The 19,758-nt window shown below is 39.1% G+C and overlaps 1 protein-coding gene across 1 annotated transcript in view; it reads right to left on the minus strand.

Annotated features, from left to right (window-relative positions):
- Positions 1–19,758, minus strand: part of LOC126193392 (uncharacterized) — a 139,070-nt gene that overhangs the window by 81,297 nt on the left and 38,015 nt on the right. The window contains exon 3 of the mRNA XM_049932683.1: positions 375–582. Coding sequence (XP_049788640.1) covers positions 375–582 — 208 coding nt within the window. The remainder of the gene's footprint in view (positions 1–374; positions 583–19,758) is intronic.

Here is a 19,758-nt window from a genome sequence, read left to right on the forward strand (position 1 = left end):
ATATCATAATATGACACTATGAAAAGGAAATGGACAGACTAGCTGCAATAAGTTTAATATTCTTTATGACAATTGTTTCAGCTTTATTCCATTTTCAAGTAAAATCTAGTTTCATTTGAAACCAATATTGCATCTAATGGTAACTGACATTATGTATTTCTCAGTGATTTTGTGACATGCAGTAATTATAAATGTATGGAATATGTTTGACCCTTGTTTCATAGTTTATTTACTATAAAGTATGGTTTGACATTTATTTGACAATTCATTTATTATAATTAAATATTCATTCACATTACTCACAAACAACCAAAAATATTTTCCATTGCAAGAATATGTGTAGATGACAAAATAAGAAACCGTGGTTAACTTACTTGTAGTGTATGCAGGATTTAGTGGTGCACATACATATCCTGCTTGAAGACATGCCAGGAGAGGAACACAGAACTGGAGATTATTCTCACTGCATATTACTACTGTGTCACCAGGTTTGAAATTTGATGCATCCAATATTTTTACAAGCTGCCCAACTGATTGTAATATTTCTCTATAGCTTTGACGGGCTCCCGTATCTGCATCAATCTGAAATATTAAGAAGAAGAGGAAGTATCAGCTATATTTTATAGGTGTTTCAACCAAGCACTGCAATATATTTAAACACATTTACATTTCCACTGAAGGATGACTCTACTTTCTTTAAAATCACAAAAATCTTTCTATGCTCTTTCATTTGTCACATAGATTTCAATACAGTACCATATTATTAAGGAAGACAGGACATACAAGTGCTGTTGGAATAATCAGACAGCACATTAATGCTCAGAACATGCAGTCATGATGTCGATCACATGTCTTCAACAAATGTTATTGGCCTCAATTGTATGTTATTTAAACCAACAAAATATTTTTGGCCTCTAATTGTGTATGTAGTATTAGCTGGAGTGCTTCAAGAATATGTGAACATGAAAGATACATTATTCCTGTAACAAATATATTGGAGAATATCATAGTAAGTATAATTCCAATTAATGTTATTATTACATTTGTCAGTATCCAAATTTCCATTGAGCTGTCAATTAAACAGGCTTGCAGTGACTCTGTAAAGTGCTATGAGTGTGTTGCAGGTATCTGGTATTACAGTGTAAGCTGCAGCTATTGGAGAATGCGGAGAATTTGCTCGTCCTCCTTTAAGCACTACCAGGCAATTCTTATTGGGTGATAGGCACCATTGTCATGGTGTGCAATCCATTACACCACACAGCATTGAATCAACATTTCCAGACATACATGAACTCAAGAATGGTTCCATAATCAAATCAATGAAAAGTATCTTTTACATGGAGACATCCCACAAAATATTGAGCAATTATTCATCCAACAATAATTTTCAGAATCACCTTCTGTTCGTAATGAAGTGTGTGCTATGTATTTGTACCCTACCTCTTTTCACTTGAATGCTGAAGTTTACTACTTACTGAAGCAAAGATCTGTCATCTTTGGCAAACAAAGCTGCCATCATCACTAAACCTTTTTCACTAAACTTCAAAATGACAGAACTTGTAAGAGGTTTCCAATGACCCTGTGTATAAGATATGATAACAACCAGATAGAAGAGGTTAGCAATGTTAAATTTAAAAGATTACAAGATAACTTTTCAAAAAGACTCACTCTATATACAGTTCTGTACTTGTAGGAGATTTCCACCATGCGTATACTATCTGATCAAAAGTATCTGGACATCTGTTAGTGCATATTAATTCAGTTTGTGTCCACCTTTTTACTTCATGGCAGTCTCAGCACTGCTGGGGATGCTTTCAATGCAGTGTCTGAATATCTGTGAAATAATGCTTTCCACTCTTCTTCAAGAGCCAAAACTAAAAAAGGTAGTGACGTTGGATTCTGGGGTCTAGAGTGACATTGATGTTCTAACTCCACCGACAGGTGTTCCAATGAGTTCAGATTGGGACACTGGGCAGTTGCAGACCATTTCAGGAATGTTATTTGCTTTAGTTTATTAGAATACTTTTCATCATTAACATAATATAGGACTGCCACACTATCATACAGAATATGCACAGCACAATTCTATAAATTACTATTATAAATGTAAGATTACATTGTATTACAAAATGACACAATGAACTAATGGATTGGTCTTCCACATGCTCTCTGAACAAGTAAATGTTTTGACATGCATGCAGTACACTTCAAGAACACATTTATCACACTATTTAGAGCTGAAAGAGTACACAAGCAAAGTATAAAATTTACAATGGGAGCAGCATGATTGAAATGACAATGAAGAAAATAAAAGTGTTTGTTAGTGATTTAAGGATTCAAAATGTTCCTCTATATTATAGAAAAATTTATTTAACAGATAATTTTAAAATTCTGACTTAAAGTTTCCATTATCAAGCATCATACAACTTTATTCCATAATGGCTACATGTTTTTGACTTTTTGTTTTTCTTGCTCTTTTGACATGCATATCCTTCCTGATATGTGGATTGAAGTTAAGGGAAATCTGAATTTATATGTAAACCACTTGAGTGTGTTCTTGTGTCAGTACGGTTTGAGAAGGTACGAAGATGGTATTGTAAGTATTTTTAACTGCATGAATGAGTACCTCCAGTGTGTTTGTGGAGAGCTGTGTGTAATAATTATAATAGACCTTTTCTAAAATTTAAAAATCTCTCAAGTGAGATTTTGTTACATCCCAGAACATTATACCATAAGATGCTATATAATGGAAATAAGCAAATACACTAATCTTGTACATTCTGTGCTACAAATTCTAGAAATTATTTTCAGTACAAAATATTGAAACTGGGTTTGTGGGATGTGTATATTACATGGTTTTTCCAGCTCAAGTCATGATCAAACTGCATTCCCAAAAATTTGTAGACTACATTTTCTCTCTCTCTTCATCACTAAATAACAAATGATAATCACCCTTTTCATTTACTTTACCATACTATATGTAATTTATTTTATTTAAACTACTTGTTAACTTATTAGCATGAAACAACTGCTGCACACTCTTCAGAACTTTTTCACTGTAGTGGATAAGGATTTTCTGTCATCACTTACAATTATTCTTGTATCATCTGCAAATAACATAATTTTGGATGAACTGTTGGAGCTCTTAACGTTATTTATACAGATCAAGAAAACAGGGGGCCAAGAACACTACTTGCTCACAATTCGTTGCCTCCAGATGCTACTTTATGGTGAGATGCTTTGTCATGCCGAAAATACTGTCATCATCTCTGAATTATTCCTCTACTGTACACATTACACAATGCTGTAAAATGTGTCAATATCCTTCTGCATTTAACACTTTCTTAAGAGCACTCCCTCATATAAAAAAGTTTTACATTTGAAGCTTTTGGAACCAGTGGCTCCTTCTTCCAACAGAAGGGTTGAAGGAGAAGGAAGGGGGATGAAGGGAAAGGAGAGGTTTAGGAAAAGGGATAGAGTTCAGAGAAATCACCCAGAACCACAGATCAGGGTAGACTTACCATACAGGATGAGAAGGTAATCTGCCCTAGTATAAAATCTTTGGTCCTACAAAAATTTCATTACACCACATATTTATCTTTGTACCTGGTTATGGTGTAACAGCCAAAAACCAGTTTGTGATGTAAATAATAACTGTTGGAGAATATTACACCAGTGTTGCATGTGTTTTCACTCCTAATGCAAAAACAGCTCCTTTTTGGGGGAAAAAACACTGCTCTTTCTTCTGTCTACCACACAGGTTATTATCAGCTGCCTATCCACTGGGAAACTTGAGATCAGTCTAATGCAGATATTAGAGTTATGCAGAATTTATGTTCTTGAGTCCAAATATTCTGATCAGTTATAGAAGGATTAGGTAATGAGGTACTCTCTTTCTTTGTTATTTAATACTTATGGATTTTCAATTTCCTGCTTGATGTCCACTGGCAATCTGTTATAAACTTTTGCACCAGAGTATAAAGCACCTTTCTGATCACAGGAGATGGATGCATAGTCTATATGAAAATTATTTTTACTTGTAATATTGTGGTTGTGAATTGCAGGGTGCATCCTAAATTCTCTCTTTATATTAACCACAGTGGGAATATATGTGCTGACATGGACATGTAAGAATCCTTAGCTTCTGGCAGATGTTCAGTCACCAACTTTATACAGTATTTTCATTGCACACTTCTGCAGAACAAATACTTTCTTTTTTTACTTAACAACAATATTCTACCCCAGACTTTTAGTTGTTTTATATTGTCTTTTTTTGACCTCAGCTGCTTTGGCACTTAATGTTATCCCATAGGACAGTATTGAGTGTAAGTGTGCCAGCAAATTCATCACAAGGAGAGAGACTTCTAAGTGCAAAGCAAGCAGAACTGAGCATTTTGGTTAGCTTATCCATGCATGAGTACAGCCTCACTTTCTTATATGTCTGCACACCTAGAAATTTTCCTCCTGGAGCCTCATAGAGTGTGTGACAGTTAATCTTCACCTCTGTTACCTATAAGTCAATCTGATATGTCTGAAACTACCTAATAGGAGTCTTTGTAAGATTAAGGATTAAGCTGTTTGTTGTGAACTGATTGTAAGCCAGCTTTGTTAGTCTCCTGGGTATGTACTTTTTGGGTGTGTACGGGCCCTTTACCAGCACAGATGTGTTGTAAACACATGTCACAGTTTTTGAAAGTCCTCCAATACCCAGAAAAGTCATGTATATAATCAAGAACAGAAGTAGGCAAAGCACCAAACATTGCAGGACATCATGTTTAACACAATGGAGCCTAATGGGTTGGCAATACGGTTAATACCCGGATCCTGAGGAAATTTGCTTCAGTTTACAATTTTTTAAAAAATTTACTAATCCACTTACCTCTTTAGGCAGTATATCAGCTTAACCTTCCATCCTTCCTCTTTATGAATATATATATGCTTAGCAAAAATAAATTATACAGGGATTTGTATACTGGTTTTCAGCATTTTTATTTTTCCCCAAAGTGAACAAAATTTTCATAAGTCATAGGGAATGGTAGGCTATTAATTTAAAATCACTTGTCAGCAGGAAATACTAAATGCCTCATTTATAGGTCAAACGTTTTATTGTGAAAGGTTTTTTTCTTGTTTTTACAAATTAGAGAACTTCATTTGGGTATGAAATCTTTCAAAACACTCGGGAATACAAAGGCATATATTACATAACCTACAGTAGTATCTGGTCTCTTTCCTCACTACCTTTCCTGCAGCTTCCCATTGTTCCCATCAGACCTTGCATCTTCCAGCTGGGTTTGTTTTCTTTTCTGCTGGTGGCAGTTTCTCAGGAAAATTATGTGCTGTGAGTCTGTTTGCACTTGCAACTCCAGATGCTGAATGTGTGTCGTTATTTAGTTCCGCTCCTCCTTTTTGAACCAATTGTTGTGCTAATTTACAGATAAAATGTGCTAATAGACACTTTTTTAAGGTTTTGATATTGTGAATAATGTTCCAGCTCATGTGAGTCATCGTCGTCTTCTGAAAAATCGCTGATGTCGTCTGAAAGTTCGTCAAGTTCTGAGCCATCATTCAACAGTTCTTCAATATCTAGGTTTGACAAGCAATGTCTGTTAGCCATATTCACAATTTATGAGTTTTTACACACGGGAAGGATGCACAAAATAACACAACATAGCAGCTGACATAGAACAAAACAACCTTCAACAATATTCCAAGCGCATGCACAGTTCACACAACACTGGTACCATTCACAAGAGACTTGCATGCACAAGCCATCAACAATGCACTTATGACAAGCCAAACAATTAGTCTCTCCACTTACAAACATAAAACATGCATTCAAATCACAAATAAATAATTTGGAAGTGAAGAATGTATGACATACGTCCATTGGATTTTACGGTTAAAACATAGTGAACGTATCTGGTACATCTGTCAGCTCCAATGTGTTAATGTTCCCTGATTCTGAATTAGACTTATTCATATCATATAATTTGTTATTGTAACCCTTTGTTTTCTGTTGTTATGAGTGACTCCATGAGTGCAAGGGTAATTTCTTTAATGTCATACCGTGTGAGTCTCCCATGTAGAATTGTATGACCTATTCAATCAAAGTCCTTAGCAAGACCACAGAAACTATCAGTAGGGTAATTTTTGTTGTTTAATCCAACCAGGACTAATTCATGAGACCATATGTTGCTCTCTACATAGAGAAACCTTTACAGAAGCCAAATTGAGCTGTTCTTAAATGTTTGAAATGATTATTCTCACAAAGGTGGTTTGATATTCTGGGCTAAGCTATGTTCACAAAAATGATAATGGATCAAAGTCTACCACAGCTATTACATGTATCATGAGTCACTGCCGATAAGCTTTATCACATACAATGTCTGGATTATGTCAATGTACAAAACAGAAGAATTGTGATAACAACAATCTGATTAGATTCTTCAGACCACTCTTTCTCTGGCAGTAGCTATTGAGCAAAGTTGTCAGCACTGCATAAAGCATAACAACTTGAGTACTGTTAGCAGGTGACCAATGATATGAACTAATGGATCAAAGTCTATCACAGTTATAACACCTACTGTGAGTCACTGCTGATAAGCTTTATCACATACAATATATGGATTATGTCAGGGTACAAAACAGAAAAAATGTATAACATTCTGATGGAGATTCTTCAGGCCACTCTTTCTCTGGCATTAACTCATGAGATTTGTGCTGTTTTGGCACATTTTCAAGTGAATGGTTGGATAGCTTTTGCAATCAAAACCAACTTGGATTGTCATACATTGTCAAGTTAGGGGGCGATCTAGGTTAAAGTAGAAACAGAAGTACAGCTTCAAACAAGCCGAAATCACTAATGTACAGCATTTATTGTGATGAACGATTTCAGCAAACTATGTTATCATCATCAGATCTTCTACAGAAACAGGTTTCTTACAATAAATGCTGTGCGGTAGCAATCTTCGCTGTTTGAAATTGTATTTCTGTTTCTACCAATTGGATTAATCCGACACAAATGTTTACACCAGAAGTAAAGAACATTTATATCCTGATTAATGAGTTTATACATGGTCACAAAATATATTAGTGTATTCCAGAAGCCAAAGATGATTGGCTAAAGACATACTCTTTCACCATGTTTGTTGATGAAAGAAACTCAAATAATCAGTCAAGGTATACAAATTTGAACAAATGTTAGGAACTGTATTCGTAATTAATCTGTTATAATATATCTGGACTTCCTTAAGCTACTTATAAAAACTTGCACTTTTTCATTAATACTACAATCATTAGCCATCGAATTTGAGACCCATATCCAGTATGTGTAGCATACAATTTCACCACAATAAAGCCCTTAATGCATTGTGTCATAGAGTCCTTAAGACATTGACAAAATTAGGAAGTCATCATGATGTAAAACTTCCCAGCTCCTATTAACTATTCACAGAGAATAGAGATCAGTTGGAGCTGATTCTAAGGTGCACACATCTCTTCCAGTGATCTCCCAGATGTGCTCAACAGAACTAAGGCCCAGCCACAAGTGCGTCCTTTGTCCATGGAGTCTTCCTTCAAACCGTTCTGATACAATTAAGGAGAAATAGTGTGTTGGACTGCTTGCTCATAATAAAGATCACCTGCTGGATGCAGCAGATGAACAAATGGATGCACATGGTCAGGTATTATGTTCCTGTGTCATACCAAGTGAGGTAGAGCAGTGGTTAGCACACTGAACTCGCATTCGGGAGGACGACAGTTCAAACACATGTCCAGCCATCCTGATTTAGATTTTTTGTGATTTCCCTAAATCACTTCAGGCAATTGCCAGGATGGTTCCTTTGATAGGCATGGCTGACTTTCTTCACCATCCTTTCCTAATCTGATGGGATTGATGACCTCACTATTTGATCCCCACTCTCAAATCAACCAACCAACCTCTGTTATTAGCTGTTAAGGGGTGATGTCATATGTATCAGGAGCCCCCTTCCCCCCCATGTAAACATCCTCTGCATAAGAATAACTCTGTCATTTGCTTAACAGTGTCCTGTTGTCAGTCAGTGTCTGTCTTATGTGGCTTTTAATATACTTATACCCTACCATCATCAGGTACCAATGTATGTCCATAACATTCCAGACAACTTACTTCAACGCTTGAAGCAGCCAATGACCATGTTCAGTGCTCCCTGTGCTGTGCAGTGTTCAGAGGTAAGAGTGAACTGCCGGCTGCGGTGGTCTAGCGGTTCTAGGCACTCAGTCAGGAACCGCGCGACCGCTACGGTCGCAGGTTCGAATCCTGCCTCGGGCATGGATGTGTGTGATGTCCTTAGGTTAGTTAGGTTTAAGTAGTTCTAAGTTCTAGGGGACTTATGACCACAGATGTTGAGTCCCATAGTGCTCAGAGCCATTTGAGCCATTTAAGAGTGAACCATATGGAGCTGCAATGCTTGGAAGATCTAACAGACGAAGTGTGTCATGCATCTAGAAGAATGAACTGAACACAATGATATAAAGTGCCCTGCCCATACTGCCCTTGGCTATCTGTACATCAATATACATACTCCTCAAACCATTATATGGAGCATGATGGAGTGTATTCTGTACCACTGTTAGCCACACCCTTTCTTGTTCTGCTAACAAAAGCAGCAAGTGAAAAATGATTGTCTATAAACAACCAAATTATTAATTATGCAACAGTCTTAATCAACAAGTTAATTTAGGATATTGTGGTCTTGTCATTGGTGGAGTGCTTATATATCTGGAAACTAAGCACACAGCCAATGAAAATTAATATCCAAAATAAATGTTGTGACTAAAACTGCCATATAATCAGCTGATTGGTGATCATAAAATGCTGTGCAGAAATTGCAGCAAAACTGGTATACAAGTTGGCTGCTTTCACATGTGGCTTTGCATCTGATGGGATAGGATAAGCTTGACTGGACGTGAGTAGGATGTGCTGGGTGGGTGTGTTGTGCAGGTCTTGCATCTGGGTCTTCCACAGGAATATGATCCATATGACAAGAAGTTGGGAGTCAGAGTGGAATAGGAATGAACCAAGATGATATGCAGGTTGAGAAGCAGCAGGTCGGGGGGGGGGGGGGGGGGGGGTTGACAGAGGAATATCACTTTAGAAGTGGTAGGAAGGATGGTGTATAGTATGTCAGTCATTTCCAGGCATGGAGATACACAGTCGAAGCCCTGGCATAGAACATGGTTCAAATACCCCAATCCAAAATGATATTGATTGATGAGGATGTGTTCCTTTGCAATTGGTTCTTGGGGATGGTGGGAAGATTAACGGTGTGTGAGGATATGGCATGGAAAATCTGTTTGCAGACTAGTTTTGGCCTGCCTGTGAAGGCCTTTGTGATACCTTCAACATATTGTGAAGCGAATTCTCATCATTGGAGATACGCCATCCACAATTAGCCAGGCACCAGGCTATATAGGAGTAATTTTCTGGTATGGAAAGGATGACAGTTGTTAAAATGCAAGTACTGTTGATGGTTAGTGGGCATGATATAAGCAGGAACAGAGATGGAGCCATCAGAGAGGTTGAAGCCAGCATCCAGGAAGGTGGTATGCTGAGCTAATGAGGCCAAAGTTACGCGAATGAGAGAGGAAATATTGAGAATTTGGAGGAATGAAGATGTGATGTCATGGCCCTGTGTCCAGATCATGAAAATATCATCAATGAACCTGAGCCAGATAAGGGGTTTTTGGTTTTGGGAGGCTAGTAAGGTTTCCTCTAGATGACCCACAAACAAATTAGCACAGAAGGGTGTCCTACAGGTGCCAATGGCCATGCCACAGATTTCTTTCCAACTCCTAGCAACATCCCACCCCAAATGGATCCCTATTCCATATATCTCCACCATTTCATAAAAAAACCTAGCCAAATCCCATTCCCACATACTGTTCCTTAAATGCTGTCTAAGCCATGGAATCCCCACTCCCACCTCCCACCCCCAATGATCTAACCATAAAAAGCCCCTCCCTTGATCTCATCCCTCCTTTCACAATGACCTTAAAATTTTCCTATTCTGCCTGTTCCTATCCCTTACTAGCATGGAATTAAAGAAACAAATGTCCATGGTCCAGGCATATCTGGATCAGCTCTCCTCTCTGTGCAAGATATTGTTACTGTATAATCCCAACTACCTGCACCAATCTCTCAAATTGAAACACTTGGTGTTCAACATTTGGCAGAGCATTCTAGACAACACCTCCAAAAATTATTTAATTTATTGACGTCCTATTCCCATCTCAGAGAACTGCTACCCATCAATACCTATCCTAACCCCTCTGAACACTCCTGTCAATCCCTCATAGCAGCCAGCCCCTACCTTGCCATATCCTCCAAACTCTCTCCTGGCATTCCATAGAACCCAAAACCTAAACTAACCCAAAAATACTGTTGTCAACTTATCTACCTAAAGCCTCAGTAATACAGAAGTTTCACTCCTATCCAAAAGTTTCATCTTCAGCCCCACACTCAAATTCAGCCAAGCTGGATACACCAGATCCTCTTCTTCTCCAGATCCATTTAGTGGAAACACTTCTTCACTGCCAGTCTTTTCAGCCAAAGCCAACTTAACGTCAACACTGAACCTTCACTCTCCCAGTTCATACCATCATTCAACCATGCCCCTGCCCCTCTCGCATCTAACCACTCGCTGGTTGCCTTCCAGGAATTCCTTTCTTCCAACTTCGCTTCACTCTCCTTCCCCAGGTCAACACAAACCTCTCAACAGAAGAAAGAACAGCCCTCTGTAACCTCAAAACAGACTCTGATTTTACCATGCACCCTGCAGACAAAAGCTTCACCACAGTTATGATGAGTTGCAGTGACTAGCTAACATATGGTTTCAGCTTTTTGGTTCCTCCACCTACAAGATCAGCCATAGTGATCCATTCCCAGAAATCCAACAAAACTGCTTGTCCATAGTCAAATCCTTAGGTTGATCCCAAAATTTTTCCCATACATCCATCTCCTCTCCCCATCTCTCACCCTAACAAAACCTGCACATACACCTTCTACATGCTTCACAAAATTCATAAATCTGTCAATCCTGAACACCCCACTGTATCTGGCTATTGTGCTCCAATGGAAAGAATCTCTGCTCTTGTTGACTAACACCTCCAATAAATTACTCATACTGTAACCTCTTGTATTAAAGATACAAGAAACTTCCTTAACAGACAATCAACCATTCTCACCCTATTACTGCCTGGATCTTTATATATCAGTGTTAATGTCACCTCCCTGTATGCCAACATCTTCTACGCCTATGGTCTTACTGCTGTCGAACACTACATCTCCCACCATCCTTCTGATTCCAAACTCCAACCACAAACTCACAAGTAACTATGTCTTCTTTAAGGGAAAAATATATTAAAAAATGCAAGGCACAGCCACATGCACCACATGGCACCCTCCTACACCAATCTGTTTATGGGTCATTTAGACCAAACTTCCTTAGCCTCCCAAAACAAAACCTTCGTCCAATTCAGGTTGGTTGATGATATCTTCATGACTTGGATGCAAGACCAAAACAGCCCTATCCTAATTCCTCTACACCCTTAACACCTTCTCTCCCATCCACTTCACCTGGACTTCCTGTGGATTGGTTTCCACCTCTGTATAGCCTGGCTACCAAAGGATGAAGAATCTGCAGTGATGAGAATTCCCTCATCTAGTATGCTCAATATCACAATAGAGGCCTTCACAAACAGATACTATCCCCAAACCTAGACAGCAAACAAATTTCTCACATTTTCCTTACACATCCCTAATCCTCCCATTACCCCCAAGAACAAGCTGCAAGGGAGAATCCCTCGTCACTCAGTATCATCCCAAACAGTAATAAGTGGAGCATATCCTATGTAAGGGCTTCAACTATCTACATTTATGGCCAGAAATGAGGGATATTGTACCATTATCCTTCTCACCCCATATAAAGTGTTACTCTGACACCTACCCAACATACACAACATACTGGTCCATTCCTATGCCACTAATCACTCCCAAGACCCATATGCAAGACATGCCTGATTCAACCACATAACACATCATACTCTTGTCATGTCATAGGGTTTTCCTATTCCATCTGAGGCAGGGTTCTATGTAAGCAAACAACTCTGCTGCAATTTGTGCACAGCACTTTATGTGGGCATCATCACCAAGCAGACACAATACAGAATGGAAGGCTGCCACCAAACCCTTGCCAAGAGCAGAGCTGATCACTGACTGGTGGAATCCACTACTGAGCAGAACATGCTCGGGTACAATTGCTTCTTCATCTCCCTACCATCTGGATTCTTCCTCCCAGCACCAGCTTTACTGAAGCACATACATGGCTGGTATCCTTGTAACATATCTTTCTCGTAATTCTGGTCACAATCTCTGCTAACCAACTGCATCCATACCCTCCGTTCAACAGTCCCCCATTCCTGTGTCCTAAACCGCCTTTGCATGTAATAATGCTGAATGACCAATAAAGAATCTGAATCAATAATCCCTCACCAGCTCAGGTGTCCATGTGTCACATTCCTACCGCATGGACTGGAAGGTATTTAAATACACAGATGATGCAATAATTTTTAACTGTGATTTCAGTAGGGATGATCTGGCACTGCCTTTTTCTAATATTGTAAATGGCTTAAGGAAATACTTCAAAAGAATTTGCTTAAAGTTTAAACCTTGCTCTCCCCCACTCATATCTAACATATCTGCTGCCTCAGTATAAGCTGTCAGCCACCCTTCCCCAACTGTCTCTGCTTTCACCTCTTTTCTCCCTTTACCCACCCCACTCGACACAACCCCTTGCTCTAGTCTACTTCCCAAATTACAATCCCAGCATTGTGAGTTCAGCTGGAACAATGTAGCTGCACAGTGATATGTGTGTGGCTAGAGGGGGGGCGGGGGGGGGGGGGGGGGGGGGGGGGCACATGTGCATATGTACATGTACTGTAGTAGCTCATTAAAGGATTTGTCCAAAAGCTAACAAAGTTATCATTTTTTGTGTGCCTGTCAACAGTTCAATGCCTGTACTATTCAGTGAGTTGTATCTTTTACAAAAAAAATTATTTACATTTTGCCAGAACTATCGTTACTATATTTAATAGTATCACAAAATGCAATGTGGTTTAGGCAAGCTCACTCATCATTACTACCTGCTGAATGTGATTCAGCACACACAATATTTAAAAAATCAGATAAAAATGAAAGAATGGCATGTTTTATATTACATTTGTCATATGCATTTGATGCAGTTTCCTAAGTTCCTACTCAATAAACTGGATGATTGTGATATCAACAGAAACAGGTAAAACTCCATTACAGTCATCTTTACATGACAGATAGCACATTATACATTTGGACATAAAGAAACTAACATTATTAAGAGCTCCCATTATGGTGAATAGTGGTGTACAAGGGTCAACTCTGGTAATCCTTTATTGTTTATATTATATGAAATTACCAAAATGTATAACTGAAAGGTATTTAAGTATGCAGATTGTGGTGTCACCGCCAGACACCACACTTGCTAGGTGGTAGCCTTTAAATCGCCGCGGTCCATTAGTATACGTCGGACCCGCGTGTCACCACTATCAGTGATTGCAGACCGAGCGCCGCCACACGGCAGGTCTAGTCTAGAGAGACTCCCTAGCACTCGCCCCAGTTGTACAGCCGACTTTGCTAGCGATGGTTCACTGTCTACATATGCTGTCATTTGCCGAGACAACAGTTTAGCATAGCCTTCAGCTACGTCATTTGATACGACCTAGCAACGCGCCATATTCAGTAATTAGAATGAATTATAAACAGACAATATTGTGAATCATGTACTGCCAAGAGCAACGTTCATCATTAATGGATTAAAGTTAAGTATCAAACTAATTCCATCCGCTTTCAGAATTCTAATTCCTTGTCATGTTCCAGACCTCATGTCAGTATAGTTCTTGACTCCTCACGCCAGCCTGCGTGAGCTAAAACGCGTGCATTTCAGCCTCCTCTAGTAACATGATGTTGACACTTCTGCCAACACAACACAGATGATGCAATAGTTTTTAACTGGGATATCAGCAGGAATGATCAGACACTGCATTGTCCTAATGTCCTATATGGTTTAGGAAATACTTTAAAAGTAGTTGCTTAAGTTTAAACCTTTTGAAAACAAGTATAATGTACCTTCAGCTAAACGAACAGCAAAATGTAGATTACAACTATGAAGAGTCACTTCCTGAATATTACTCTAGGAGTTCCAGAAGGCTCAGTGCCAAGGATACTGCTGTTTATAATATTTGTAAAGATCTGCCCAGTAACATGCTATGTAAATCTGTACTTTATGCATACATGAAAACAGCTATGATTAAGGTGTGTTGTGCATATCCTGGACAGTATTATGACAATTCCTATATCATGTAAATTATGAAAAGGATGATAATAAATGAAATGAAATGAAAATGAAATTTCTAACCTGTGCAGCTGTTACCTCTCCCTCCCACTTTTCCCTCTCACACACACCTGCAGCTTCCTTCTGAGCCATCAGCCACCCTTGCCCAAAACCCCCTCCTGCTTCTTGTCTCTTTGTTCCTCTATCAATACCACACTAGACAATTCCTCACCCTAGTCTACCTGATGAACTGCTGAACCGTAGTTCTGGCATTATGTGTAAAGCCAGCCCTATTTAGATGTACAATTTTGTGTGTGTGTGTGTGTGTGTGTGTGTGTGTGTGTGTGTGTGTGTAAGTTTTCATTATTTTCTGTGTGTCTGTCAACAACTCTAGTAATACTTTTTCTTTGACAAGAAAGTTTTATAATATTATTGCAATATTTTTTTCTAACATTGATTGGAAGTAAACACATTGCTGTGTAATTTTCACATTTGATGTTGCAATCCTTTTTATCAGTGGTTTGACTTCTGTGAATTTGAATTCAGATGGAAGCACAACTTTATTTAATACTTCATTGAACTGGTGAACTAAACAGGAATTCATGACTGCTTGTATTTTATTAAAATAATGGAAGAAATTTAATACCATACAGTGGATATTTTACTGTGCAGGGGGTAATGCTTCTTGCATCTGTGGCATTCAAAAAGCCACACATGCCCTCTATGTTGTGCTGAATGATGAGCACTTCAGCGAGCTCAGCATTTGTTTGCTGGGTACAGGGATTGGTGAGCACTGCCAGTCCTCTGTAACCATAATCTCTGGGCTTGCTTCAGTGACCAAGGTGCAGTAAGGCAGTGAAACGTTGTGTGTTACAGGGAACAGGTAAGTTGGCTTAACTACCCAGATAGTGAATATAGTATATTTCTGTTCAAAAAAAAAAAACAACCTCAAGGTATGATGTGTGCTGATGAGATGCACTGCTATTGAGGCAGAACAGTCATTAGGTGCAACCTCTGATGAACCTGCCACACCTTGGTTGTTTAAGACTTATCCAGGCAAGTAGGGCTCTGTTTCTTTCGTTAGCTGCCCATGGGACCAATATGGAACCATTGAACTCACTCAAACCACCTTCCAGCAAAATGGGTTGTCTGTACACAAACGGGGTTAACAGTGTTAGCATTAATACCCACAGTTGCAATAGTGGTGTTAGTATGCAGCCTATGATGCCCTCAACAGCATCAGAAAATGTCATTGTTGCTTATGTTGTAGAGCATACAGCAAATCAACAAGCAGATACCAGTAAACATGCCAGCATTACCATTGCTACCAATGTTGCTCCAAAGTCTCCTCAGCCAACTAAGCCTAAAGGGAAGAGTCAAAATCAGAAGAAGAAAGATCATAAGCTGTCAGACAGTGTAAATCTTATTCTGTCTGACAGTTCTAATGATTCTGCTTCAGAGACATGGAATACTTAGTCTATCTGGGGTAAAAATCTAGCCTTCCTTCCCCCCCCCCCCCCCCCCCCATCCCCGCCCCCTTGCCAGGACTAAGCGTCCATTTGTTGCAGGATCATCACATAATGGGCTCAGGACACATGTAGAGTGCAGAAATGTCCCCTGTGCTTTTCTTTACAGACAACATATTTTAAACTTACTGATGACCAGATCCCGCAAGGCTGTACCCTCTACCACAAGTTAGCTAGTTAGTTACAATTTCCATAGATCATTTGAGTGATACTTTTAACAAACTGGTGTGGAACAAGTCTGTTTAAAGGGTAAGTATAAATGACTAATGTTAATATTAATGAACACTTTTTTTTTTAGTCCTACGCATGCAAATTCACTTAAAAACAATGAAATAGATGGATTTGTCCACGAGAAATTATTTTAAGTCAGATTTAAAACTTGCTTTGTTACTTGTCAGATATTTTGCACTGCAGCACCAAAGAAACTGGTATAGCCATACTTATTCAAAAACAGAGATGTGTAAACAGGCAGAATATGGTGCTGCAGTTAGCAAGGCCCATATAAGACAACAAGTGTCTGGCACAGTTGTTAGATTGTTTACTGCTGCTACCATAGCATGTTACCAAGATTTAAGTGAGTTTCAATGTGGTGTTACAGTTGGCACATGAGCGATGGGACATGACATCTCCAAGACAGCAATGAAGTGGAGATTTTCCCATACAACCATTTCACGAGTGTACCACGGGTATCAGGAATCTGGTAAAACATCAAAGCTCTGATGTTACAGCAGCCAGAAACAGATCCTGCAAGAATGGCACCAACAATGACTGAAGAGAATAATTCAGTGTGACAGAAGTGCAACACTTCTGCAGACTGCTTTAGACTTCAGTGGTGGGCCATCAGCAAGAGTCAGCGTGTGAACCATTCAATGAAACTTCATTGATATGGGCTTTTGGAGCCAAAGGCCCTCTTGTGTACCTTTGATGACTGCATGATACAAAGCTTCATGCCTCACCTGGGCCTGTCAACACCAACACTCGACTTTTGATGATTGAGAACAGTTGCCTGATCAGATGAGTCTTGTTTCAAATTGCATTGAGTGGATGGATGTGTACAGGTATGGAGACAACCACATGAATCCATGGACCCTGTATGTCAGCAGAGGACTGTTCAAGTTGGTGGAGGCTTTGTAATGGTGTGGGGCATGTGCAGTTGGAATGATATGGGACCTCTGATATTTCTACATATGACTCTGACAGGTGACATGTACATAACTATCCTGTCTAATCACCTGCATCCATTCAGGTCCATTGTGCATTCCGATGGACTTGGGCAATTCCAACAGGAAAATGAGATGCCTCACACATTCAGAATTGCTACAGAGTGGCTCCAGGAACATTCTTCTGAGTTTAAGCACTTCCATTGGTCACCAAACTCCCTAGACATGAACATTATTGAGCATATCTGGGATGCCTCGCAATGTGCTGTTCAGAAGAGATCTCCACCCCCTGGTACTCTTACGGATTTGTGGAAGCGCTGCAGGATTCATGGTGTCAATTCCTCCAGCACTACTTCAGACATTAGTCAAGTCCATGCCATGTCATGTTGTGGCACTTCTGTGTGCTTGCAGGCAATGATATTAGGCAGGTGTACCAGTTTCTTTGGCTCTTCAGTGTACGATATTGGGAAAAATATAAAAATTTTTATTGATGCATATTGAACTCCTTTCTGAGTCACAGACAGCTTCAATAATATGTAAAAAAAAGGTCATTTTTCCCTTTAGTGTTGTAGGTGTCGACATCACTGCTGTTCTCAAATTGTGATGGATTATTTATGATGAATTTCATTGGCAGCTAGATGTATTGAGACAGTGTAGTTAAAATGCCTAGGTCCTTGAAAAGATAGCTACATGATGTCAGTGTGTAAACACCATATATTATTCCTACTGCTTGCTTTTGTGCAATCATTAATTTCTTTCTAAGTGGTGAGTGAACCCCAGAAAATTATTCCATTATACAATATTGTTGAGGTCTTCATTCCAAAGACTGGTTTGCTGCAGCTCTCCATGCTACTCTATCTGGGGCAAGCTTAGTGAATCTGCTTACTGTGATCTTTTCTTGGTCTCCGTTTACAACTTTAACTTCCCTTACTTCCCTCCAATACAAAATTGGTACTACCATGATATCTCACAATGTGTCCTATCAACTGAACCTGTCTCCTAGTCAGGTTGTGCTATAAATTTCTTTTCTCCCCAGTTCTGTTCAGTACCTCCTCATTAGTTAAGTGATTTACCCACTTAATTTTTAGCATTCTTTGGTAGCAGCACAGTTCAAAAGCTTCAATTGTCTTGTCTAAATTGTTTATCGTGCATGATTCACTCCATACATGGCTACACTACACACAATTACTTTCAGAAAAGACTTCCTAACACTTAAATCTACATTCAGTGCTAGTAAATTTCTCTTCTTCAGAAACACTTTTCCTACCATTGTCAGTATACATTTTAATCCTGTCTACCTTGGTTGTCATCCATTATTTTGCTGCCCAAATAAGAAAACTCATCTACTCTATAAAAAAAGTCATCTACTACTTTAACTGTCTCATTTCCTAATCTAATTCCCTCAGCATCAACTGATTTAATTTGACTACATTCCATTGCTTTTGTTGGTGTTCATCTTATATACTCCTTTAAGACATCTGCCATTCTGTTCAACAGCTATTCCAAGCCATCTGCTGTCTCTGACTGAATTACAGTGTCCTTGGCAAACCTCAAAGCTTTTTTGTTTCTTCTCCCTGAACTTTAATTCCTCCTCCACATTTTTCTTTGGTTTCCATTATTGATCACTCAACATACGGATTGAATAACATCAGTAATAGGCTACAATCCTATCTCAATCTGCTCTCAACCTATGCCCCTCATTTCTTATAACTGATGCCTGATATTTGTACAAGTTGTAAAAAGCCTTTCACTCCCTGTATTTTACCTGTGCTTCCTTCAGAATTTCAAAGAGAGTATTCCAGTCAACACTGTCAATCCAAAAATGCTGTGAGTGTAGCTTAACCTTTCCTTAACATATCTTCTAAAATAAGTCATAGGGTCAGTACTGCCTTATGTGTTCCACATTTCTGCAGAATCCAAACTGATCTTCCCCAAGGTCAGCTTCTACCAGCTTTTCCATTCTTGTGTAAAGAATTCATGTTAGTATTTTGCAGCTGTGACTTGGAATTGGAATTCCAAGTCACGGATGGAATTGTAATTATTATATTCTTCTTGAAGTTAGAGTATTTCGTCTGTCTCATACATCTTGCTCACCAGATGGAAGAGTTTTGTCATGGCTGGCTCTCCCAAGGCAATCAGTAGTTCTAATGGAATGTTACCTGCTCCCAGGGCCTTGTTTAAACTTAGGTCTTCAGTGCTTTATCAAATTCTTCATGCAGTATCGTATTTCCCATATCATTTTCATCTACTTCCTCTGCTATTTCCATAATATTGCTCTCAAGTACATGTCCCTTGTATAAACACTCTATATACTCCTTCCACCTTTCTGCTTTCTCTTCTTTGCTTAGGACTGGTTTGCTGGCCGGTGAAGCCGTGCGGTTCTAAGCGCTTCAGTTTGGAACCGCGTGACTGCTATGCTCGCAGGTTCGAATCCTGCCTCAGACATGGATGTGTGTGATGTCCTTAGGTTAGTTAGGTTTAAGTAGTTCTAAGCTCTAGGGGACTGATGACCTCCGAAGTTAAGTCCCATAGTGCTCATAGCCATTTGAACCATTAGGACTGGTTTTCCATCTGAGCTCTTCAAATTCATAAAGCTGCTTCTCTTTTCTCCAAAGGCTTCCTGTTGATGGTATCTATGTTCCCCTCAATGAAATATGCTTCTAAATCCTT

The sequence above is a fragment of the Schistocerca nitens genome, chromosome 1 (genome assembly GCF_023898315.1).
Source record: "Schistocerca nitens isolate TAMUIC-IGC-003100 chromosome 1, iqSchNite1.1, whole genome shotgun sequence".
Taxonomy (NCBI): domain Eukaryota; kingdom Metazoa; phylum Arthropoda; class Insecta; order Orthoptera; family Acrididae; genus Schistocerca; species Schistocerca nitens.